Raw genomic sequence first — 26,116 nt, 5'->3', positions numbered from 1 at the left:
CTTCGGGCTAAATATTCCATGAAATTGTAAAGAAATTTGGGATTATCCCTATTTAAAGATACCTCTTCCCAAGGCTGCAATAAAATATATGTTAAGTGAAATTATAACTCAAAGTGGATTATGTAAAACGTTTAAATGTTTCATCACACCAAAGGCAACTATAGTAAACCATGGTATATATGGTATTAATCTGGGATTGAGCAGTCTAACTTTGCTATAGCAGAACTTCTAAGGGTAGAAAAAAACAAGGAAACCAAAGACCGAGAGATGCAGTTACACTTTGTTTCCTCTTTCGTTATCGGCAGTGGCGGCTCGCCTATAGAGGGCGCTGGGTCGCCGCCCTCCCGCCGACCGGCCATCTTTTCTTTTTAAAATATATTTATATAGGCCTATATTTTTTTTATAATCTTCTCATTTTGAGAATTAATCTATTTTAATTGCATTCGAATAATGCATTTACTTTAGAATATCTTTAGAATCCCCCATAATTAAATCTTCATTCACTTACATGTTCAACGTTCATTTTGGTGAAGTAGATGTCTTCCGTGGGGCGCAGTTTGCTCAGCCCCACATGCCTGAATTATTAGCCAATGGTTCCCCCGATGCTAGGCAGAAAAGTACATAATTTCGCCAATCAGCGTCGTCGAATTGTATGGCTTTGGGGCGCTCAAGATATAGCCACAAGCGCAGTGCACCGTCCACTGCGCGTAACCGCGGATTTGCCATTACCTCAGAGATCAGCAAGATGGCGACTTTGAGTACTGCTACCAATGTTTCCCTGTGAGTTCAGCTAGCCCCAAATTCAGTTAAGTCTTAGCTTATGAATCCCTTCGAAAGAAGAACATTTGCAGAAAAATTGCAAGTAAAAGAACTCGGAGCAGAAAAGCCAGAAGTGAACATAACCCAACAAGCAAGAGAAAAGGATAGAGCCTACAAGAGAAGTTTTTCCAGAGTATGGTTCAGGCTTGGCTAACTGTGGGTATGCCAATGCAATTTTTTGCTTTCCTTGTATACTTTTTAAAACAAGTGTGTGTGATAGTTCGTGGACACAGACAGGGTTGACAGACCTGAAACATCTGTCAGAACGGATAAAAAAAACACAAGCGAGCAAGAGTGCACATGAACAACTGTGTGAAGCTAGCCATGCTAGAGGTAAGCAACTTCTATTTATTCCACTAGCCTATATGTATTTCCCTTGAGATAGACACTGGTTGCAGACCCTCACATCCTCCCCCCACCCCTTTCAAGTGTACTGTATATAGTTCTCTGCAAACCTATGGAGGGACCAGGCCTTCATTGTGCATATTGTATATAGTCCTCTGCAAACCTATTCAGTGTACATACTGTATATAGTTCTCTGCAAACCTATGGTGGGACCAGGCCTTCATTGTGCATATTGTATATTAGTCCTCTGCAAACCTATTCAGTGTACATACTGTATATAGTTCTCTGCAAACATGGTGGCATAAGGCCTTCAGTGTGCATATTGTACATAGTCCTCTGTAACCTATTCAGTGTACATACTGTATATAGTTCTCTGCAAACCTATGATTGCTTCAGGCCTTCAGTGTTCATATTGTATATAGTCCTTTGCAAACATATTCAGTGTACACACTGTATATAGTCCTCTGCAAACCTATTGTCGCATCAGGCCTTCAGTGTGCATATTGTACTGTTTGTAGTCCTCTGCAAACCTATGTTGGTATCATGCCTTAAGTGTGTCTTCAACAACCACAAACAAAAGTTTGCACATTTACATGAATTTTGTGGAATTCATATTTCATTGTATTTGTCTAAATGCATACTAATGCAGACTGTAGATATATTTATGAGTGACGTTTACCAACACAATGGCTTGGCCGTAACACACTCACAGAGATAATAACACCATTATCTCTCTCTCTCTCTCTCTCTCTCTCTCTCTCTCTCTCTCTCTCTCTCTCTCTCTCTCTCTCTCTCTCTCTCTCTCTCTCTCTCTCTCTCTCTCTCTCTCTCTCTCTCTCACACAGAGAGAGAGAGAGAGAATGTTACCTTGTGTGTAATTCAAAGTTATTGTTGATATATCTGCACTCTTAATGTTGCTGATTTCTACAAGGCAAATTAACTTAAAACTTAGTTCCCTGGCCCCATTCGTCTTTGTAAGTAAATGTTCTTTTTTTGCCTTTACTATTTTGTCAGAATGCACCAGAATGCTTCGTTTGTTTGTGAAAATCACAAAAAAATCTTGTGGGTGAGGATGCCCCCAGACCCCCCTACAGGGGTTTGGAATGCAAACGTTCAGCCCCCCCTCAAATAAATTCCACCAGCCGCCACTGGTTATCGGCATATTCTTTCGAAAAGAGAAACTCATACGCATGAATGAATGAAGTTTCAAAAGGGGATTTTGATAAGCGTTTTTCAAGTGTTGTTTGAAACCTTAACACTATTTTTGTGTCAGTGTGTCGGTGTCTGAAAAATACATTTTTTTTAAGTGTGTAAAAAGTTTGTTTGCTCAAAGTCAATTGCGCACCTCCCCACCAAGATCCATGCAAACAAATACAACGAATAAAGTGAAACGCCCTTTTGAACGATTTGACTTTATATTTGTCTGATTTGTGAGTTTAAGTATGTAGTAGTATGGTTTAAGCATATGATAGAATTCCGTTCAATAAAGGCAGTCAATCTATCAGCAACCTGCTATTACACGATGACACTAAAAATATCCTAGTCTTTTTTGGGTTTCCCTGGATGGCCCACGTTTCGCCCACGGACTAATTTCCCTGGAATCGTCCGTACCAAACACATTACATAACATTCCAAGCTTTATTCTCTTGGAGTCCTGTCGCTGTGGGAAGTAGAACAGGACTGCTGGGGGCTGGGGGGCTGTGGTCAGCGTGTCAGAACACGTTTGAAGCCTCGAGACGAACACCAACATGGGCAGCGGCTGAGAGCCAAATGCCTGCCTCTCAGACATGGTAGGTAGGGGGGGTCGAGGGCCTAGACTGGGAGTTATTTTTTTCATTAATCTGAAGGGAGCCTCAATCACACACCAGCACTCTTTCTTGACTTCGGCGCGGAGGCTGAAACGAGGCCAGTTAGCTAAAGGGTGGGGGTTGCGGCGGAGAAGGGGTGAGGTGATGGGACAGATGATGGAGCCCCTCCTGCAGGTGACAGGAGACCCCTTGAGGAATCTGACCTTGGTAAACGGCGTGGCCTTGACCAGTGTGTGTGTGTGTGTGTGTGTGTGTGAAGGACCACCATCAGTCCTTCACACACACACACCTGCACCAGAAACCATGACAACCATGTTCAACTGGATGCCTTAAGGTGGACTGTTTAACCTGGTTTAACCAGTTACGTCTTGTTGTCAGACGATAACCAGGTTTAACAGTTGCCTTAAGGTGGACTGTTTATCAAGGTTTAACCCGTTACACCTGGTTAACAGATGATAACCAGGTTTAACAGTAGGCTTGGAAGTAGGAAAGAAAGAACAGAAGTCTCCATTGTGTCTTTTCTCTAAAGGGCCCGTGGGAGACCAGAAGAGACCGGGGCCTCACCCTCCATCTGCAGTCTCTAGAGCAGAGAGCAGGCGTCCACCGTGTCCAATATGCCTCCAGTAGATTTACAGCTTCTGGACACCTGACATGAATAAAAGGGCATGTGAGCCTCCAACCACAAATAACACACACACACACTGTATGTATACTAAAACCCACACATTGTGGCATTTACCAAGGAAAATAACTGTCCTGAAAAATTCAAGAGGCGAGTTTACATGTGGGCGGAGCACATATGAGTGCATCCACGAAATAATGAAATGTTCCTGAAGGATTTCGAAAAAAAGACATGGGCAGGGCTACCATCTGTCCATGGCTCTATTTTAAGACAACGGCCAGATTAAAAAATCATGACAGACCTCAGCAAACAGAGTGTTCATGCCTCTTACATGTGCACTTTTAACATGCACTTGACCCACACACATGCAGGGCATGTTTGCACAAGTCTTCATGCGGCCGTTAGATTGGCAGCCGCGTTCATTCTTTAGACAGAGAACGGTGATACCCCAGGCGTTTGGAGTTGAAACTATACCGCTATTGGCCTTGCTACCCTGTTCTTAGTGCAGATCCATATAGTCTCCCTGTTAAGAGAGAGAAAGAAAGAAACGAGGGATTAATCAGCAATAACATACACGGCACGTCCCTTTAAAATAAGTTGAATCTGTTATAAATGTATGCTGTCTCTTTAAACTGACTAATGGCACAACGGGCCAATCCGAAATAGACCCTGCCATGCAATTGACTGCAAGATGTTTGCTTGACTGAACAAACTCATTATATTTATTACCTTCTTCATAAAGTACAACGCCCAGTGCCAGCAGTTATGACAGGCCAGCATGTCACATCCCTGGACAAATAAGCAAATAAATATATCTGATGAATAATTTTTCCAAACACAGGGACACTTTGGAGACCTTCCTGACAAATTGTTGTTTAATTGTGTCATCATGAGGATCTATTCGGCGAGGAGGTGAGGCATAGGAAGTATTAGAAGAAGGAAGTGATAGACAAAGGAAAGGGTGGGGAATACACTTGCCAGTCCGTCTCTGTGGTCTCCAGAGACTCTCCAGGAAACTTGTCCACCTTGACCTTCATCTCATGAACGTGGGCACATAGTGGAGAAGGTGAACCTGTATATAATATATATACATAGTATTCACTGTATACAATACTTGATGTATACACAATATTGTACACACCAAATGGTCAAGAAATAACTTTTGAGGGCAGATTATTTATTATAAACAATTATTGTACACACCAAGCTTCGATCCTGCTCGCCAGACTCTTGGGAGGGGAGAGATGAGACACCTTTCCATCTAGTCCGTTAGCAGACACTTTCAGTAAAATCCATTTACAATTGAGGCAGAGAACATTCAAGGCTGACGACCAGTAGTGACTACAAAGAAAACAAAAGTTATTTTAAACAAAAGTTTAAAAAAGAGGTCAAAACTGGACGCAAAAACTTTAGGGGTCAGAAGCGCTGGCAAATGCAGGGAAAAGAGACAAAGTGGACTACAGGAAAACAGTGGCAATTTAATAAATGATTCAAGTTTGTCATCTCATCAGGCCTTGGCCATTATTCCCCAGTTTAGATGTGCTTCTTACCACTTCTAATTGACTCGACCTAACTTTTCTAATGCTGACTGACAGTAATGGACCCACCAGAATAACAACGGCACAATGAATGTTCCAACCAAAGTAGTGCGAGTGAGCGGCCCATTGTGCAACCTCAACCGCAAATTAATTACTTTAGAATTCATTATTTCATCCAGAGATAAGGTAAATGTCAACTAATTACAGAAAAATTTAAGGGAAACATTCTCTGCTCAGGCATAGTAATGAGTCTGCAACAGGTAGCTTAGAACAAACACGAACACAAAATATAATCGCGTAACACAATGTTTATGAGATTCAAATGCGCCTCCACAATTTTTGGCACAGAGGTGTATCGATGTATTATTTTTGGGTCGACGTTGCCTAAGGCAACACAACGCTGATTGAGCGGATGAGAGTGGACGAGTGATGATAGCTGTGCTTTTATTTAAAGCGAGTCAATTTGATGATGACATTACAATCGATCTGCTGGAGGTGCATGTCCACACCCTTCGTATCCCCGCTGGCTTGTACATCACATTGAACACCATCAGGTGTGCTTTATTCTACATAAGGTGCGCTCAATTCTACATAATACATAACTCTTTGCCGATTCATATATTGAGCTTCAAGAACCGGAGAGAGTCCACAGGACGCGATCAGTATATCCCAGGAAAAAGTTTCAGAACAAAGCCGCACGCTCAACTGAACCGTGCTGATGGCTCGTTAAGCCTCAATTTTCTGAAACCTGCTGATGGCTAGGCAGTATGTGACGTTGATTGATTACTAACATAGCGCAGCATGTGTCCTGAAACCCTGGCACTATATGTGAAGATAAATCTGCTAGGTTATGTACATTATAATGTGGTGTAACCCTTATATCCAATGCATGTTAAATCTGACCAATTAATTTGACTTAAACCTTGGTTAAGCTATCAGTAAGTCTGTCATGGCAACTATGTTGGTTCAGAGTTGTTGTTTGAAGGTAGTTTCCCTAAACAGAACCACACCACCATAATACAAAGTATTGTCCCGGACTCCCGGCTGCTAATACAAAAGGTACTTCCAAAAGTTTTCTGCCTGAATTCAAAAATTCTGTGTTGCAGTCACACTTTTCCTGTGTTATACAAATTTCATTTAATTTCAAACACATGCAGTAGGTGTAGAAAGGGGTCTTCAACTTTTAATATTTAGTGCGATGAACAGTTGATAGACCATTATTTTCTTCCTGTAGAATATCCTGCTAGGATTTATTGCAGGGCAGATAAATATTTGGCTAGTATGTTAGTGTGACCTCCCCTTCAGCCACGCCCAGCAGTCAGGCCTGCACCGTTTGCCGACCAAAAAGAGCTGCGTACAGCATGAGGGCCAAGTTCAACCAGTGGGAGGAGCCAAGGAACCAGCAGGTGATCCATGCCCCGAGAGATACCAGAGTAGCCCTGCCTTTAACCAAAAATCGAAAGCCTAAATATTAGAAATTAGTATTCTAGGAATCAAACAAACGTCTTTAGGTAGAGTCTGTTAGCATATTACTGGTCGTGCAGAATAAGTAATATAATTGCAAGTTAATTGAATGATATTGAATTGTAAATCTTGGTGCATCTTATGTTAACTGTATAACAAACCTATTGATTTTAACATTGTTGATGCTTAATTAATAAAGCCTTCCTAGCATCACCCTCTATTGTTTTCTAATTCAAATACATTTTCTGCAGTCCCACTTGAGGGCCAATACCTCTAATGTACCTCCTCGCCCCTGCAGCCTGCATGGCTATTCGTTTTACAATTCCTCCGGGATCTTTCTCTCTTGGTTCTATATGTTCTTGTGGTAGGCCTTGCCCTTTCAAGATGCTTGTAGATGCACTTTGTGTGTATAGCTTTGCATCCCATGGCCAAACTGTCATAAAAGATAGACTCGATGCTCGTCTATTATGTCAGTCTGGGTTCTCTTCAACACTAACGTTTTACTATGGGAGTATGAGGGAGGGAGGCTGGAACCAAGTCAAGTTGGGAAAGGCCATGTGGCGGTGAGCTGGGGAGCCATTTGGCCAGGCTTGCCGAGACACACATTGCCAGTGAGGCTGAGCAGCTGGGTTAGCCAGGCGGCCCATTGTAAACTCAGTGACACATGCAGAGAGCTTCATGCGCAATACAAAATTGATATTTATTTTCAAGTAAGTTATTTTTTATGAACACGATTGGATCCGGCCGATGATTGTATGTTGAGAAAAATTGTGTCTGGATAGTGTCAGGATTCAGTATTTTCTTCAAAAGCGTGTCCACTTGTCTAAGAGTGTCTTGGGAGGCTCTAGATTCTCAGACAACAGTAGTTGGTCTGATGGTCTTACCCGTTCTCTCCAGCTTCAGCCCAGTGCTTACATGGCCCATGACTCCTGGACAGGGTCAGTTTTAAAGGCCAATTGCAAAAACGGATATGATCAAAGGAATCTATGCTCACCTGTGACCTGTGTACTGATGATGATTAAATAGAGAATGACACTGGGAATTAACTTACTCTGAAAACGTGGTTTACTCATCATCTTAACAGCTTTAACCCTTAAGAGAACAACCTCTTTGGATGGTAGTATTATGGATTACAGAAATACCACTTACCTTAGGTTTACCAAAAGACATGGGTTGAAGTAGCTATATTTTTTCTAATTTGACGAATATGCAAAACAGACTGGACCCTTGTCAAGACGCAGATTATATTGGCGATGTCGGAGCACTTTCAACTTTTCAAACAGTAGCAGAGGTAAAGTACGCCACTGTGACATGTTGAATGATCCAAATGACCATCTCAATCCACTTGAACATTGTGATTGAAAATGATATGAGAAAACATTTAATTTGTATGGGTATGATTCATAATTCAATAGTTTTGTAGGTTATCACTCATCATAACTTGTTCAGTGAAATACCATTATGTTTGGGAGGCAAGACCTTAATAGTTTTCCTTACTTTATCTTTAAAGCTACAGGGGACCCCCTCTTCCTATTGGACTATTAGCAAACAGAGCCAGTGTTTCCCCCAGCACTGTGTTGTTAAGGCGGCCGCCTTATCAACAATAGGGTCCCGCCTTGACTACCAATGTATATAAAATAAATAAAAAATATATATCTATATTTTTATTTATTTTTTATTTTATTTTTTTTTAAATTATTATGCATTAACAAAGTAGAAAACTCTCGTAGGGAAAGAAAACATACTTCCATCAGGTGTAAAAATAAAGATCAATAATGCATCGGTGTTCACAACAATGGTCGTGACATCAAGCTTTTTTAATTGAATTTAACCAGGGAGACCCCACCCCCCGCTCCTTGACCACCTTGACTAAGACATTTACTGGGGGAAACACTGAGAGCATATCCCATTGAGCACAAGCTCAACAACTCCTGGATAGGGATGCATACCTCTGATGATTTTGTGCGTGGGTAGGTGGATGGACTGCATGAAGGATCTTGTGTGTGAGTAGGCGGAGTGGATGATCTTGATGTCATCATTACTCATGACGGAGCTAGTTCCTTGATTATGTCCACAAATTGGACAGGTAGCTCAATCAATACAATGCTTGATACAGATGAAGTAACTTCAGAATTTTAGCAGTGAGTGGACTACCTGTAATTCTTCCCCAGACATTATCCGAGGAATAGCTCCTGTGCAGTCGCATTGCTTTAAAAGGTGACCGTCCATCATGATGCCGGCTAAATAGTTTCACTGAATTAATATTAATTTCATCCAATGGTAGATTGACCCCTGCTTTCCTGAAGATGGACCATGCTTTCCTTACAGTTCTGTGTGTGTAAAGGTGGGAAATTCATGTTAAAATGAGGTACCCATATAAATGTGCATTTTCATTATACGATTATTCAGTCTGCGGACGGCGACATTTGCATTTAAAAATCAATTTACCCCCTGTTTACTTTAGTCACTGACACAGAAGAAAATGAACAGAAGCTTTCAATCAAAGCTCAGCTTTGAGGAAAATGAGATAAAAAGAAAGAGGCAGGTGATGGGGATGAGAGAGGAAGAGCAGTTACTGCCCGCTGTGCGCAGGGTAGGATTGGCATTGTGTCCCTTTGCTGTTGAACATAAACACGATCTGAAATGTTGTTTTTCAAGCAACATAATTAACGCAGATATACAGAGTGTTTGTGTTGTTTAATTGGGCATACAGGTTCCACTGTTATTGCCAAATAATATTTGCAAATAACAGTGGAGCCTGTAGGCACAATTGAACAACACAAACTCCTAGAATAATTATAATTTAATGATACATTATTATTGTATGCATTGTAAGAATTAGAGCTGTCAAGCAATTAAAATATTTAATCGTGATTAATCGCATTAATGTCATAGTTAACTCTAATTAATCGCGATTAATCGCGAATTATTTTTCTATGCTAAATATCCCTTGATTTTTTTGTCCCATAATTCTTCTCATTTTAATTCTCTTATCAACATGGTGAAGTGCATCGGCTTGCCTTGTGCAAATGATTTTTTATTGATAACAACATTGGCATATACACTGATCAAAACAGGACGATACAAAAAAAGAGCCTATAGTGCAATTAAACGACTGCTTTGAACAAATGTCATTTGAACATAGCAGTCAGGCTACTGCTTCTTTGTTTTGAGCCAAAGAAAAAAATCGCGCGATAAAAAAATTAACGCCGTTAAATTTGATTTGCGTTAACGCCGTTAATAACGCGTTTAACTGACAGCTCTAGTAAGAATACATTGATCATCTATTCATTTTATATTTGCTCTGACAATGATTGATTTATTTCATTTGGATACATTTTGTGAGGATGTGTGAGTATTTTGTATCTAGTTACATTTCAATTGATTTCCCCTCCTTCCTGGTTATATAATACCAATTCCCAACATTAGGACTCTGCCTAAACAGAGGCCAGAGAGCCGACAATGACAGACGTTGAATGTTACAATGACAGACGTTGTATGTGAAATGTGCCACACAAACTACAATGTTCATGATCATAGAAGTAAAAAAAACAAAGAGAGAAAAAGCATGATGATAGGGTTCACTGGCAACATCAGGGTTTCCTTGTTTACTTCCTTCATAGCAATTAATAGGAGGGAATGTAGATGCCTTTTGAAAGGAGCGCTGGGATGGGGATGGGAATGTGCGTTGCATCCTAGCCGTGAAGTGCATGGGATCTCTGGATCAGACGAGTGGTGAGTGGGGAGCTATCTCTCTGAGCATCTCGTTCCATCAGCAGGCACCTGCAAGAGAGGGAGAGTACACAGAGATCAATGGACATCTTCAATCCTTCCCCTGTGAGGCCTTCCGGATGGAAGAACAAAAAAAAAGCACATGTCATTCAATGATGGATAAAATATAATAATACTACAGAGAGACGATGGGGGTTATGTGGACACGATGTGAGAATACAACATGACAGGGAATGGGTGTGAGTTTGAGCGCGAGCCCTTTTTTATCTGTGCGTGTGTATGTGTGTGTGTGTATGCAAATTAACAACGACTCTTTAAGCTTCCTATATATTCGACAGCCTCTTATAAACAAACCGTGCCGCTGATAAGAGTCACTATGTGCATGAATCTAAAAGGAGGAACGATTGCAGATGGTGCTGGAGTCATTACCTGGCCAGTTTGTTGTGGTGCTTGTCGCTGGACTTCATGGCTGCCTGAATGAGCAGCAGGTTGAACACGTCCCGCTGCAGCCACAGTAAACAATTCCATGAGAAGATTAACAAAACAAGGCAAGACCCTTTCCCTTTCCCTTGAGCACTGTATATGTTTTGTAAGCTGTGTGTACACTTAGGGGGAATAAAAATCCCCTCAACATACAATACCTGGTGACTGCACCGAAACAATCGATTTCAATGGTCGCAAATACAAAAAATATGTTTTAGCACGACCCAGACTGCGGTTCGGTCTACACACACCCATCCCGCTCGTTCTCCTGGCCTTTCGCCTCACCTGTGCATCACTGCCGCCTATTTCATTCAGGCGGTAGCGTATGGGCTGCAGCAGCTCCACGGCGCGGCTGTAGTTGCCCTGGTCATACTCCACCATGGCCTGGCACATGGGGACGCCCAGCTTCATGGAGAGCTGGTGATGGTAACTGTCCCCTGGGTTTCTGTGGAGGGGGGGACAGCATCAACAGAATTAGGTGTAGTTTCAGCACAGGAGCAATGTTGTTTAAACATATGTACTGTGTAGTCTCTGCTGGATGCTTCTTATAGGATAAACAAAGCTTTATACGCATTTTATCGTTTTCGCATGCAAAGGATAATCCACGACTAGGTGTCTGGTTACCGGAGAAGAATGCAAGATGCAGTTGTTTGCCTCCGCAATAAAATGGAAACACTATGGGTTTGACCATATATTTTGCTTTGACTAATTTCTGAAAACAACCTTAGGGCCTACTACTCCAGCAAAAAGGTAAATTCATTGCAATGGATGGGAACACATTCCAAACATAGTACAACTGAGTAGCGTCAGCCACACTCTATGAACAACCCAGGATAGAATGCTCTGGGAGCTAAATCTTGTTGTTTTTTTTCCATAGAGATGCAAGATTAGCCAGGAAATTCCAAAACATGTTTAAGCTAGTATCACCTTGTCAATGCAGAAGTAAATAAATAACTTTTGAAGGCAAATTATTTATTATTTGTATTTTGTAGTAGAATTCTTATTTTTGCTATCTTGTTAACTGAGGGTATCTTATTACTTAACAGGGTAACAGGGTTATTGTAGCTCGCAGAACGTTGGCAAGCTAATGTTAGTTTCTGAAATTTTGCTGTGCTGTTATTATGCAAGGAATATCCCTTAATTTATATAATAATGACCGAAATGTCTTATTCGTTTTTCAGTTACGCCCGCTGTTCAGGACCCTATTTCTTAGGTTTCAGAGAACTAAAATGTAAGTAAAAAGAAAGTAGAAAAGGTGTCTGCATGCTTGTCAGGATAGGAGAATCACACCATGGCACACGTAAAAAGGCACTGAAAGAGGACAGTGACAGAGGCAGGATGATGCATGGAATCTCTGGCATTACGCTGAATATTCAGCCTTGGAAAGCCATTTAGGATTATCCCTATTCAAAGATGCCTCTATCCCAAGGCTGCAAAGAAGGATATGTAAAGTGAAATTAGAGCTAAACGTGGATTATATAAAACAGTTTTACAACATCGAACGCTACCACAGTAAAACATGGTATATTATGGATAGAATAAAAAATATAATGTATTATTAGCACACAAACCATTCAATGAATGCAGAGCCCCTGCAGTCCATTTTCAGGAATCCCCCATTACCTGATGACTGTAAAAACGTCCTACTCCCTGGAAGCGCCGCCCCCCCCGTGCCCTGCCCCCCTGTGCCCTGCCCCTTCCGTAACATTACATAACAGAACAAGCTTTTCTCTCCGAGAGTCTTGTCGCCGTGGGGAACGGAACAGGACAGCTGGGGCGGACAGGCTGTGGTCAGTGTGTCAGAACACATTTTAGGCACCAAGACGCACACCAACATGGGCCAGCGGCGGCTGCGAGCACAACGGCCGCCGTTCAGACACGGTAGGGGGGGGGAGACAGAACGCAGCTCTGAATCCAGGACGATTTTTTTGCCTTAATCCATCACGCGCCAGCACTCGTTCCTGTCTACAGCGCGGAGGCAGAAAGAAGGCCAGTTATGTAAAGGGTGGTGGTGGTGGTTGTGGTTGGGGTGGGGGGCGGTTTTGCGGTGGGGAAGGGAGGGGAGATGATGGAGCAGAGCTTACTGGGCCAGGTCGCGGAGCCCGTCGAGCAGGCGCTGGGAGGCGTCGCCTTCCTTGGCCCCGAGAGACGCCATGAGGAAGTGGACGTCGTTGAACACCGTCACGTGGTCGTCGGTGTGAGACAGCGTGGTCTGGACCACCTCACGCCATCGGTCCTTCACACACACACCTGCACCAGACACCATGACAACCAGGGTCAACAGGACGTCTTAAGGTGGACTGTTTAACCAGGTGTAACCAGTTACACCTGGTTAACAGATGATTACCAGGTTTAACAGATTGGGCCTCACCCTCCATCTGCAGTCTGTAGAGCAGAGAGCAGGCGTCCACCTTGTCCAACATGCTTCCAGTAGATTGAAGGCTTTTGTTCACCTGCCATGAAGAAAAAGGCCATGTGAGCCTCCAACCACTAACGACACACGATGTACGGATACTAAAAAAACACACATTCTAGCATTTACCGAGGAAAAAAATAACAAGGAAAAAATAAAACACCATTAAGCATTTATTTCTTATCCGTAGCAAAGTTGATGTTGATATGGGTGTGGAGCAAAAAGAGGTGCATAGACAGAAAAAGAAAATATAAAGAATAACTGACCTTATTATCAAACACTCTCAGTGCAGCTTCATAGTCTCCCTATGAGGAGAGAAATTCAGAAATGATAAATAAATCGGAATTAGCCGCAATAAAATACATGGCACACCCCTTTAAGATAGCTTGTTTGGATCTATTAGTGACAATCCGCCGTACCTTTCAACTGACTAATGGGACACCGGGCCAATCAGCAAGAGACCCTGCAATGCATTTGAGTGCAATCTATTCGCTTGACTGAGCAAACTCATTATATTTATTACCTTCTCGATATAGTACAACGCCCAGTGCCAGTAGTTATGACAGGCCAGCATGTCGCATCCCTGGACAAATAAGCAAATAAATATCTCTGATGAATAACTTTTCGACACACAAGTACACTTTGGAAACATTCCTGACACAAGATGTTATTAAATCTTCTCCATGTGGAGGATATATTATTCAGCACGGGGTTGGGGAGTAGGAAGTATTAGAAGGAAGCGATGGACGAAGGAAAGGGCGGGGAACACACCTGCCAGTCCGTCTCGGTGGTCTCCAGGAACTTGAGCCCCTTGTCGACCTCGCCCTTCATCTCATGAATGTGGGCCATAGAGTGGACACACCAAGCGTCGTTTCTCGTCATCTCCAGACCCTGATCAAGCACATTTGCATTAATTCGTTTAGCAGACGCTCTTCTGAAAATAACTAGAAATTATACAAAATATATTGTAGTGTGCAGCTTGCTGAAAATAGAGTTTTTAGTATCTGCTACTTTTGAAATGTACACTAGAGGGAAGTTAGCAAGTGCTAAAGCTAATGCTGCACAGCTTACATGAAGGAAGTCGATTTAATGTTTTTAATTAACATGATAATGGGGGGAAACGAAGTGGGGATGGAAACATTGGATTTAATGAAGAGGACAGTGATTACCTCTTTGGCAACTTTCTCTGCTTCGTCATAGAAATGAGTCTCCAGCAACCCGAAGGAGTACAGGCCTTTCAGGTAGCTAACAAACAGAGGAAACCCAATCGCATTACACACTATGCACCGGAAATCTCAATGCGTCGCCTCAATTTCTGACATCATGAGAGCTCACTCTGTGGTAATTAGGGGGCATATCGATTTTTTCCGGGCACCACGGCCCTAAGGCAACACAATGTTGATTGAGCGAATGAGAGCGAATGAATGAACAGCGCCGTGCTTTCATTTTTAACTAGTCAATATGATGATTACATTACAATCGACCTGCAGGAGCTTCATCTCACACCCCTTGTCTCCCTGCAGACTTTTCCATCATACTGAGCACCGTCTTCCAGGTGTGAATTGGATTTGGTGTCAATACATGATTACATCATTTGCGACTCCTTGCCAATACACATACATGATTAACTTATTATAGCAACAATTGGTCATAGATGTTAACCTCTATAAGCAGGGCTTGTCAAGACAAACAAAAAATTCCACGTAAGTCCTGCGGCGGTAGTGCTATCGGACTACAGCCTTCTAAATAATTGGACATCATCGTATAACCTGATGACATTGTATTTACGTCACCCGTTTGAAGCACTTGGGTGTAGATAGCCTCAGGTGAGTGAATACCTGTACAGAGGGATGTGTGGCTTCCAGTGAGGCAGGACCCGGGCCACAGAGTCTCTCAACTGAACCTGGGCACCCATGAAGAAGTAGCCGTCATGAGCAAACTTCAGGGCCAGCAGGTCCGTGGGGTGCTCCACCAGAATACTTTCCCATACACTACATGCTTTAGGAAAGTTCCTGTAAGGAGAAAGCGACGGCCTTTAAGTCCCTCCATTGTTCAAGAACGAAGATGTTTACACAAAGGACATTAAGCGCTTACGGGTTCCAGGTATGCACCCAGCTACGGTTGGCACAATCTCAAAAAATGAGCAAAGGCATAGGAGACGTTTGATGTGTTTAAAAGGTGCAGTGTGTAGAATTTGGGGTCATAGCGGACCGGGCTTGGCCGAAATGTTATATATTATTCATAAGAACGTTACGTTCTACAGACCCTGCCATGTTGCACCACTATGTTTGTACGGCAGTCAAGAATGGAAAAATTGCTTTATTTTGGATTAAGATGTTTGTTTCACCCAGTTAACAACTGAGATAAGGGCAACTGTTTGGACTATATGCAGTCGACCTCACTATGTGACCCAGGGCTAGATATACCGCACAACGGATGTTTGGCCTTCTATTGTGTGTATCATTTGTAAGTATGATAACCTAGCATAAGTGTATTGTACATTTAATTCCAAATCTATATTCATCTTATGCTAACTGTTAACTGTAGTCGCTATTTGCCAATTGCTGAGGCTGCTTTCCTAATTAAATATGGCCATTGAAGATAATCAGTATGTTAATGATGCCTTCCTAGCATCACCCCTTATTGTTCCTGCATTAAAATACTTTGCTGCAGTCCCATTTCAAGTTCAACAACCCCCCAAATTGTAATTGTTACATCCACCAAACCATTCCCACACACACAGAGAGAGAGACACACACATAGTTTGTGTGTTCAGAATAATTGTGTCAGCAATACACAAAGTATTTTCCTCACAAGCGTATTTGTTTCCGCGCAAGACATTTAAACATCCTTGCCATTCCATGCTTTATTTACTAAAATATTATATAAGGCCTCTCCATAAGTATCAGTGCACAATACAAACGCTCTAGATTGAACAATATCAGCATTGTCTCTCATCTGAAGATGTTCAAAATGATTCCTGCTAGTTTGGCATTGTGTTGCCAACAGCATTAACTAAAAATCACAAGTGGAACCACGTTTATTCGACCATCCAACTTCACAGCCTAGCCATGTTCCTACCCGACGGAGAGGTGCTCCACAGCCTGGGCATGGAGCTTCTCCCGGGGCGTGATGTCCTGAGCTGCGGCCAGCTCCATCGTGGTCTTCACGGCACTGGCCAGGCGTTGGTTGAGCCTGATAGAGCTGTCTGTCCCCACCAGCTGAAGACCGGTGGTCATCACATGGCCCATGACTGCAGGGGAAAGGGTCCGTTGTTAGAGAACCGATTACTCAAACAGACCCGGTCCCGGGTCAGATCTCCGGGCCAGTCATCTGTGGACTGATGATGATTTAAACAGGGAATGACACCAGGAATTAATTTACCCTGCAGATTCTTTTTGCACATATGTTGCAACGCATTTATACATACCAAAATTTGGATCGGCTTCCTTAATTGCAGTCATGCAGCCTGATATTCCGCCCAAAGTTTCATCATTACGCCAGGTCACATACTGGATACAGAATGACATTGATTAACTGTGAGTGTGTGTGTGTGTGTGTGTCAGAAGGATGAGTGGCTGAAAGGAGATCGGATACCTGAGAGAGTATTGCGTCATACATTTTGCAGGCCTCATTGCTGCTTGTTGTCAATGGAAGACCCTCATCCTTCCATGCCTGTCCCAACAGAGATGGTCAGAGATTATCCTTTTGCACAAAGAATTCCGCTGTAAGAAAAATACAGGACTAGGTCTATTGCGATTTCTGGTGGATGTCTAGCCCCATGTGTGTGTCATTATCGTTTATTACAGAGGGATTGTTCAAACAAATACTGGGGGGTCACATTAAGAGGGGGTCTCTGGGTGCTTGTATGTATGTGTGTGTGTGTGTGTGTGTGTGTGTGTGTGTGTGTGTGTGTGTGTGTGTGTGTGTGTGTGTGTGTGTGTGTGTGTGTGTGTGTGTGTGTGTGTGTGTGTGGACTCTAGAAAATAGACTACCACTTGTAAAAGCATTTTTTGTTTTTTTCTGTTTGTGCCAATGATTTGCTCGACGTTTGAATTCCAAAGTTCACTGTTTATTCGGAGACTGAAATTATGACACATAGAGTCGACCGTAGGCCTCGGCCATATTAAATATGATGTATCCTGGATGGTTATTATGTTACATTATGATTTATTTTTGGAGTGTGACAGTCAGACTGTTTAGACCCTTTGGCTTGGTGAGGCTTCATTGGGTAATGAAGCTACACAGGATAAACAAGCACACACACACACACACACACACACACACACACACACACACACACACACACACACACACACACACACACACACACACACACACACAAACGATTGTTTTGGATTTAGACATTTGTTTCATCCAGTAAACAACCTATATAAGGCAACCGTGCGGATTGTTGACATTCTACCTCGCTGTTACCCAAGGCTGGTGATAACCAGCCTTGTAAAGCACTGTTATTATACAACCATGGGTAAAGTACAAACTTTCTCCAACATCAATCAATAACGCGCATGCATGCTGCTCGGCGTCTAGAACTGCACCTCATCATATATCGTCCTGGTTTGATAATCGACCGTTTAATAAGAGCAAAAAATAAATAAAAAAATATTATTTATTTTTAGCTGTTGTCAGCTGTACAAAGTCGTAGAACTAGAACAGAGACAAGGAAATACATACACATACACACACATCAAGTGAGAACATGATCTCCTGGTACATGTATTTCCATCGTAGCCTACTAGTATTTGATAGTATTGTTTTTAATCGAAAGTGGTACCAGTGGTACGCGTAGGCTACCATAGTTTGCGAACCACTGGTCTATCCATAGCCTACATGGGAAAAAGGAGGAATGGGGTAATTTTAGTAATTTCTTAATTTGACTAATTTTGTTTTTCATTTTGTCGGGTCGTTTCCAGTTGCAGAGGAAATACTTCTTTACCTTGATGAGCCCACATAGAGTTTCTGATCATTTCTCGATTTCCTATCTGCTTAGCTCTATGCAGTACTATACAAAGTATATGAATCCAAATACTGCCCGTTCTTTATAGTTATGTTTCGTTCTGAAGTTGTACACGTTAGTCCAATGATGTTGAAGGTTGGGTTTCGTTTCAAAAGTTATCTGCACACATGCCATTTTACCCAATTTGCTACAAAACTTACCTTGCAGTCCCTAAAACTTGAGGCAAGCATCTTTAGTAGTTCTGAATCTCTGCAACCAAGGTCAGTGCCAAAGTGTTCACCTAGCGCAAGTCTTCCGGTACTGGTAGTAGACTACGCCTCCGCTAAAACCAAGTGGGGCTCACTCAGCCAGATGGGCGGAGCTTGACCTAGTCCAGCTCCCCCTCTCTGGACCTAGGCCAGCTGACTGGGTTTTTCTGCTAGCCAATCAACCCAGTTATGGAGGGTTATGGTAAGGTTTACAGGTTTACAGGTTAGGGTTAGGGTTAGGGTTAGGGTTAGGTGTGGAAGGGTTAGTGAGTTATTGTTTCAGCTAGATAATGATTCGAACAATATGAAATTTAATTTTAACGCGTTTTGGGCAGAAAGTTCCGTAGCTGATGGGAACAAGATAAAACGTCTGGACAACAACGACCTTATACAAATTTCTCTAAAGGTTTAAAATCAAACCTTTGTATTAGAGTGGCCACTCTAGAAACACATTGTTAAATCAACTTACACAATTCCAAATGTCATTGTGTATCATTAATAATGCTTATATAAAATGAATATGGTCATTTTGGTGATGACACATCCAAAATGAATATGGTAATTTGGGTGACATATCCAAAATTAATATGGTAATTTAAGGGCGTAATCACGCCAGGAAAGTACTTTAATAAGGGCGTATTCACACCAGGAAAGTCCTTTAGTTCGCTCTCTTTGGTCCGGACCAAAATAAAATGATATTCTTTTTGGTTTGGTGCGGTTCCTTTTCACATTGCAATTTTTGCAGAAATGACAACAAACCCACATATGTGCAAAGATCGTTTAATCATTGGACAAAAAGGTCTGGGGCGGGGTAAAGCGTTAAATAAAAAAAAGGGGGGTGGGGGGAAGCGCTGGTGAAAGTAATCAAACATGGTTATACAGCGTGATATAGGCCTACATTGATCTGCAGACCGGTCGAAGTCCTTCTCCCTCATCCTGACTCAGAATGTATTAAATGCATCGGAATTTGTAAGTGTGTTTCCTGCATACTACCTGCTGCCGTGACAGTCGGGTTAAAATTAGTCGTGGCTCAACATGGAGCAAAGAGGAGACGGAATGTCTATTGGATATCAGACGTCTCCTCTTTGCCCCATATTGAGTCACGACTAATTTCCAACTGACAGTCCGACATTAATCTCGGAATTACCGTGGCGCTCATCAAACACTGATTTCCATAAGGCGCACAGCTGAGCGGGTGACTGTTACGTCAAAAGAGGCGTATGATTTTGAGCACTGGATCGGACCGAGGCGTTCGTTTGGAAGCGAACCGAGAATACTCTCCGGCTGGGTCTCGGCCCGACTGTTGGTCCGCACCAGAGTTTGACGGTTTTATCCACACCAGCGATTTTTTTGGTTTCGTTCAAACCAGGGGCGATTCTAGGGTCAGAGCTTTAGGGGTGCTGAGCACTCAATGAGCCCCACTGCAACACCACCCACCCTTTTTTCTCACAAAAACAAAAAATGTGTCTATTGAAAAATAACTTTATCATTTTAACATTGGTTCAACTAACTCAAAAGATTTTTTTCTTTTTTTGGAGCCCTTTCCAGAAAACCAGCTTTATTGTGACAGTTCACACAGCCGCCTGTAACAAACACAAAACCCTCTTCATTCAGCTGGTTTTACTGACCGTTAACTCCATGTGCCTCCTTCTGTATCAACAGTCATTAGATTAGATTCAACTTTATGTCATTGAACAAAGTAACAGGTACTTGGACAACAAAATGTAAGTCATCTTCTGCAAATTATTTACAAATGGCCATCTCTAATCTACTTGGTTGCACACCTGTCTGAACTTTCATAAAACAAGCTTCACATCAAGAACAAAAAAAAGAAGGTAAACCCAAAAAGTAAAAAAAATCTACTTTACCCAGGTCTTGAAAATACTTAGATATTAAAGATATAAAAAAAGAAAGAGAGGGAAATCTTTGATAGTACTTCCCCTGAATCCCCATTTGGCTCTTCCATGTATGCAGGTAATACTGTACACTCTACTTTGGGAGAGTTAATCTATGTCGCCGAACTTTGAGGGTGGCAAACCTGTCAATGACCCTTTGGTGTTCAATTCTTTCAAGCAACTCCTTCTCAATGGACATCACAGCTAGGTGCTGGAGTCTGCTTTGGCCTGTGGTCCTCCTGAGCCATGTATGGAGCCGACGCAAGGCACTAAAAGACCGCTCACATGTACAGCTGCTAGCTCGTATTGTCAAGGCAAGTTTTTTTCAGAAAGTTTTTTGCAATTATCACTTCCTCTGACTTAAGTTCAATATGGTAATGCAGAGCCAGTGCTGTCAGATGAGGCTCAGACAAGAAGTGGCCTGAGGTTGGACTGCATGCCTGAATTCCATTGAGTACCTCCTCATTCACACCAGAAAAACGCCTCTCAAGTTAACAGATCAATCGGTCCAGACAAGGAAACAAAAGTTTCCTCTTGAGATCTTCAGACTCTGAGGAGCCATAGGTTTCACTGCCTACCCCACAAGTTGACTCAACAACATATCCATTATTTTTGTCTTGCGCCTCTGTCCTGAGGATGATTCTAAGACTGCTATCTAGTTTGCCTCACACATAGCTTTTGTTCTGGAGTAAAGATCTGCAGCAGTGGTATCACTGCGTTTCTGCTTCATGGTGTCAGTCACTGCATTTTTGTATGTCACTGCTTGGGCAATGTCAATGGTCTCCTTCTGTAGGTATCTGTGTAATCCTGCTGTTACTGACAGGAGAGTGTGGAAAACCATCAGCAAATACACTGAGGAGAATTGACCAACTGCTGTAGGTGTCTTGATTGTGGAGAGGCACTCAATGATAGCAGGCAAATTATCAATCACTGCAGTCACAGAATGAAGCTGGCATGCCCAGCGTGTAGTTGACAACTGCACAAGTTATTTTGGCTGCAACCCTAACTTCTTTTGAGTGTCTACAAACTTATGGTGGTTTACAAGGGAGACACTAAAGAAAGAATAGAGACTTTCCAGCATGTTGAAGCACGCTGTGGCTTCAGAGACAGCTTTGCATGTGTGGCATAAAACAAGATTTAACTCATGTGCATAGCAATGCACATAAATTGCCTCAGGGTGCTTTTTTTTTAAATGGGCTTGTACACCCCCAACATCCCCACTCATGACAGCTGCCCCATCGTAGGTCTGTGCCACACATTTCAACTGATGAATTCTCTTCTTTACCAACTGATTTTCAATTGCAGCTGTTATCGAAGTAGCATTAAACTGTGACACCTCTGTAAGGGCTAGGAACCTTTCTTTGACAGCACCCTCAACAGATACGTACCTAACACAGAGTGCCAACTGTTCTGTCTTTCCATCCCTGGCCTCATCAGCCATAATGGCATACATATTGGCTCCCTTTATCTCACTGATGATATTTTCTGTTAGTTCTTGTGAACAGCACTCTATCATCTCTTTTTGGCTATCAGATGAGAGGTATGTGGTGTTTGAAGGGGCTGTGTATCACTGCAAGAAGGGATCAAATTTGGCCAAAAGTGCCATGGACTCTAGGAAATTGCCTTTGTTGTGACTCTCATCCGCTTCATCATGACCTCTGAATGCTATGCCTTGCATCCCCAAGAAGCAGGTTACTGCCAAAATACGCTCTAGGTACTCCCTTCTTTCACTGATTTCAGTGGCACTTGCTGCCTCTATCTGCTCTACAACATTACCTTTTGACAGGCTTGCTTTGTAGCTGTTCCAACAAACCATACTGTCCTTATGTTTGTGACTGTGTTGTTTCATGTTTTTGAAATTTGATCATCAACAAGTGCATCCTTTCTGACATTTTTGCCAAAGACCCTACAAGGAAAGCAGAAAGCAGCATTTTGTCTAGCTGAGTATTCCAGCCATCTGAAACTTTTGAACCACTGTTGTCTTTTTTGTGTGCCAAACTGAGTATGAGGGTATTGAGTCAGCTTTAACTGTTTAGGACCAGTGTCCTTAACCCCTAAGTCTGAACAGCTCTCTTCTGTCCCTGCTGCTTTGGCTTGGTGGTCTCTCACCACCTCTCTCACCTCCAATTGAGCAGTAGGCTAAGACTAGATCATTTTAGAGATCATTCTAGATCATTTCTATTCTCCTTATGTCGCTCTGTTGTAATATAATTTTTTCAGACCTTGCAAAAAATGGCAAACTTTACAGCATCAACAAGACAGAGGACATTCTTGTTGTTTGAATCTGTTCGGGTATTCACCTTTGACTCTGAGAAGTTGATATCTGACAAGGTTTTGCTCTGAGGTTGCCCTTTGTGAAGAATATGTTGACAGTTACAGTTCCTGTCTCTATTCTTACAATGGCCAGACTGGTTCTGGTCTTGAAGCAGTTTCAACCAAAAGCACTTGAAGCACACTGTCGGGGTCCATTGAGGACCACAACATCGAAGGGGTTTCAACCCTCAATGTTGTCCTGATGGCAACACTAGTGGGACAGGTTACTAGAAAAGTAATATAGAACAATTTCATTATCTGTAACTAGTTAAAAAATATTTCAGTTATCATGTATATTAACTTGTTTATCTGTTTGTGTGTATTTTGCACCGATACCTCATCCCAGGTCCCCTGCCTGCACCATCACCTCATCACTGGTCCCCTGCATCATCACCTCATCACTGGTCCCCTGTGTCATTACCTCATCACTGGTCCCCTATACCATCTCTTCATCTCTTCATCACCGGTCCCCTGCAACATATCCTCTTCAACAAATTTTGAGAACACTTGAGGAATGTAAATCCTTGTTATTTATCTTTCATTTGAATATTTATCCGGAAACCTTCAAGTTCTCTTTATTTATTGAAATTTTAAAATGTGTTTTTATAAAAAACTAAACTGTCTTGAAGATTCTCAGCAAAGTGGATCTCATCTCTTATTGAAAGAGAAATTAAATGACAAAGGAGCAAAACTGGATGGGATTTTTTATTTAGACAGTGAGGTAATACCAGGTAATACCTGTGGCTGCTCATGATTGCTATACAGCTCTCAAATATATTTGACAGGCCCGAGAATAATAGGCTGTTGATGTTGCTGCCTAGGTGGATGCCACACTCAACCTAGGTTGCTTTCGGTGCTCCTCTATAACCAGGACACATGATGATGACGTTGGAGACCAGTTTATTCTAGAGATTGAAGGAAAATTGAACATTAGGATGGTGATCCATGCTGCCATGTCGGAGATTACTCAGAGTGTGTGTGTGTGTGTGTGTGTGTGTGTGTGTGTGTGTGTGTGTGTGTGTGTGTGTGTGTGTGTGTGTGTGTGTGTGTGATCATGGCTGGTTTAACCAATGCATAGTATTGATTAACAGGTGTGTAGATTGTGGCCAGTGTGTCCTTCGTCTGCCCTTCTGTGTCCTTTATGGTTTGGAAAGGAGGATGCTGACCGTGTGCATAATTCATGGTGGAGTTGATCCACGCTTCTTTTCTTTTCTTATCCACGCGTCTGTTTCTTGAGCTTTGAGGTAAAACTCAACCTCCTGCCTCATGGGATGGAAACAGAGACAGATTCTTCATTGAAAAGTTATTGCATTGCAACTTAAAGGCCATGTTGTTTTTTTAGAAGCCTTGTCACTAAGCCATGCATTCAAAAAGTTTTCACACCAGATTTGTAGTTTTTGGGAGATATTGGATATTTGAACCAGCCTCCTGCAATGCTTGCTGGCAACAAGTTTGAATGTATAGCCTATTGCTTTGACTATTGGCATACTTTTATTTTTTAGAAACATGGAGCTGAGACTGTCCACTATGTTATCACAGATGCAGAACAGCTTGAGTAAGATAGGAACTCGGAGGTACATCTACTCCTTGGAGTGGATATTCCTGGTCCAGTCTGCAGCAGATTACTTTACAGATGGACAAATGCACCCGGCATTGGGTCAGTTATGAATTTATATATCAGGGAAAACCTGAGGTGGGGGAAGGGTGAACTCATCCATAAAACATTTGATTTGTATTGTTTTATTATGTGTGTGTTTCTCTTAAGGTTTGAGGCAGAGTTCTTGGTTCCCTTGACAGGGCTCACCCTGAAATCGTTGAGGTTCACCAATGTACTGAAACCACTGGAGGCGAAAGATATGTCAACTTTGTTTGAGTTTTACTTCTCAGCCCGTGGTAGTAAGAGACGGCGTCTGTTCCTTAAGAGAATTGATCTAGTAATAGTTTTGTTTCTGTGTAGAAGGAGAATGAAGAGCTTTGACACTGGAAATTATCCTGGAGTTTGTCTCTGGAACTTCAGCCGAGCCTCGCTGGGCCTCCCACAGCGTCCTGTCATTGTTTTTCTCCATGATGAAGCCACTTAAAGCTTTCCAGAGGCAAACGCATCCGTCTAATGTCGTAGTTCTCACATTGCCAATTCACCAACAATGAAAAATGAAGAAACCGTATAACTAGTATTTCTGCAACCTTCATGTTCTGACATTGAATTATTTTACCTTTACAAACAAAACAAGAAAAAATACGTTTCCAGGAAAAAGCCTTCCTAAGGGTGCATACACATTACAGTGCTGTTATATGGCATACTATTTTGTTCAGATTAAAGCTGTTTAAGACTAGAACACTAAGGATTGTTATACAATTATTGTAGCCCGACCAGTACTTGATTTATGAGTCAAATATCAATCCTTTATGATTGATGACCATCAAAGATTCCTGATGCAAATGTTTTATCAGATATCACTCTTTTTTTTCCCTCTAATGTGTTTGTCAAAGAGCTCTGAGGCAGGATATTATACAGTTGGAGGCATGATTATACTTCCTGCAATTCAGGTATGTAAATAGACAAGAGTGGCTCTGTGGGTTGCCAAACCTCACCTTGTGATAAAAACAAAGGAGAAAGGTTCAATAGATTATCAATCCAACAGATTGATGCAGTTGGATTTTATCAATAAATTGTGTTTGATTGTTTTAAAACTCCCCCCTAAATATATGTCTGTAATCCTTACACAACATACAGGCAAATGACGTATTGGCACTGCTCCACCTGCGTGCAGCTGCAGCTCCATTTATCTGGGTCAACAAGTATCGTACCCTAGGCGTAGGGTACGGCCACCTGCTCTCCAAATGGCCGCCGTGCGAAATATGCAGTAGGCCTACCAAAGGCAGAGGGGACGTGAAACTACTAATGAATTGCAGAAACTCAATTTGCTGTCCTGAAACATTAATGGCTAGTCTGCCACGACTTCCTGAACAAACAGGATTAGATAAATGAGCCTGCTTAAAAAATATATGCATTAAGTAGATTCCTGATTACCTTCTTAAATTCTAATACACTCTCTAAATGTCAGTCTTAAAGTCGCATATATTTACATTTCTACATACGAAAAAAGAGGAAAGATATTTTATATAAAATGTGCATTTAATATAGTAGGCTGATAAAAGTATGTGTTTTCTTTGGATATACATATATTTTATTATTATTATTTGTTTGTCATTTCTTTTATTTTGATTTTTTTGTATATGTGTGTGTGTTATGTTTTAAACTTTATAGATATATTTCGCAAAAAACAACTGTTTACATTTTAAATGTTGTATGGTTGTGAGATTTGTAGTGTAAATCTTCGTCGAGGGACTTAGCGACCGCGAAGGGTTCTGATCATGATTAAAAGGACCTGGGATGTGTCACCAAGAGACGTTTATAACGATGAAGTGTTTTAGGCTGTATTATTATTTTAATGAAA

The 26,116-nt window shown here is 41.9% G+C and overlaps 1 protein-coding gene across 1 annotated transcript; it reads right to left on the bottom strand.

Moving 5' to 3' along the window:
* Positions 1 to 9,883: 9,883 nt before the first annotated feature.
* Positions 9,884 to 18,553, bottom strand: ttc38 (tetratricopeptide repeat domain 38). Its single transcript, XM_030365212.1, has 14 exons — positions 18,403 to 18,553; positions 16,822 to 16,899; positions 16,655 to 16,736; positions 16,306 to 16,477; positions 15,063 to 15,236; positions 14,394 to 14,469; positions 13,996 to 14,115; positions 13,748 to 13,807; positions 13,491 to 13,529; positions 13,183 to 13,264; positions 12,896 to 13,061; positions 11,097 to 11,256; positions 10,758 to 10,831; positions 9,884 to 10,379 (listed from the first exon to the last, which is right to left on the bottom strand). The coding sequence occupies exons 1-14, from the start codon at positions 18,430 to 18,432 to the stop codon at positions 10,292 to 10,294; spliced, it is 1,401 nt and encodes a 466-aa protein (XP_030221072.1). The 5' UTR covers positions 18,433 to 18,553; the 3' UTR covers positions 9,884 to 10,291.
* Positions 18,554 to 26,116: the final 7,563 nt, after the last annotated feature.

This window comes from Gadus morhua, chromosome 9 (assembly GCF_902167405.1).
Source record: "Gadus morhua chromosome 9, gadMor3.0, whole genome shotgun sequence".
Taxonomy (NCBI): Eukaryota; Metazoa; Chordata; class Actinopteri; order Gadiformes; family Gadidae; genus Gadus; species Gadus morhua.
The sequence above is the reverse complement of the archived record's forward strand: the minus strand, read 5'-3'. Positions and strand labels throughout refer to the sequence as shown.

Bases quoted from the DNA above. Each gene is read 5' to 3' on its own strand.
- ttc38 (XM_030365212.1), bottom strand. From the start codon at position 18,432: ATGCTTGCCTCAAGTTTTAGGGACTGCAAG. The intron at 14,116-14,393 runs GTAATCACTGTC...GTGCTTGATCAG, and splicing joins CAGAGAAAGTTGCCAAAGAG to GGTCTGGAGATGACGAGAAA. The intron at 10,832-11,096 runs GTGAGGCGAAAG...CTGTGGCTGCAG, and splicing joins TAGGCGGCAGTGATGCACAG to CGGGACGTGTTCAACCTGCT.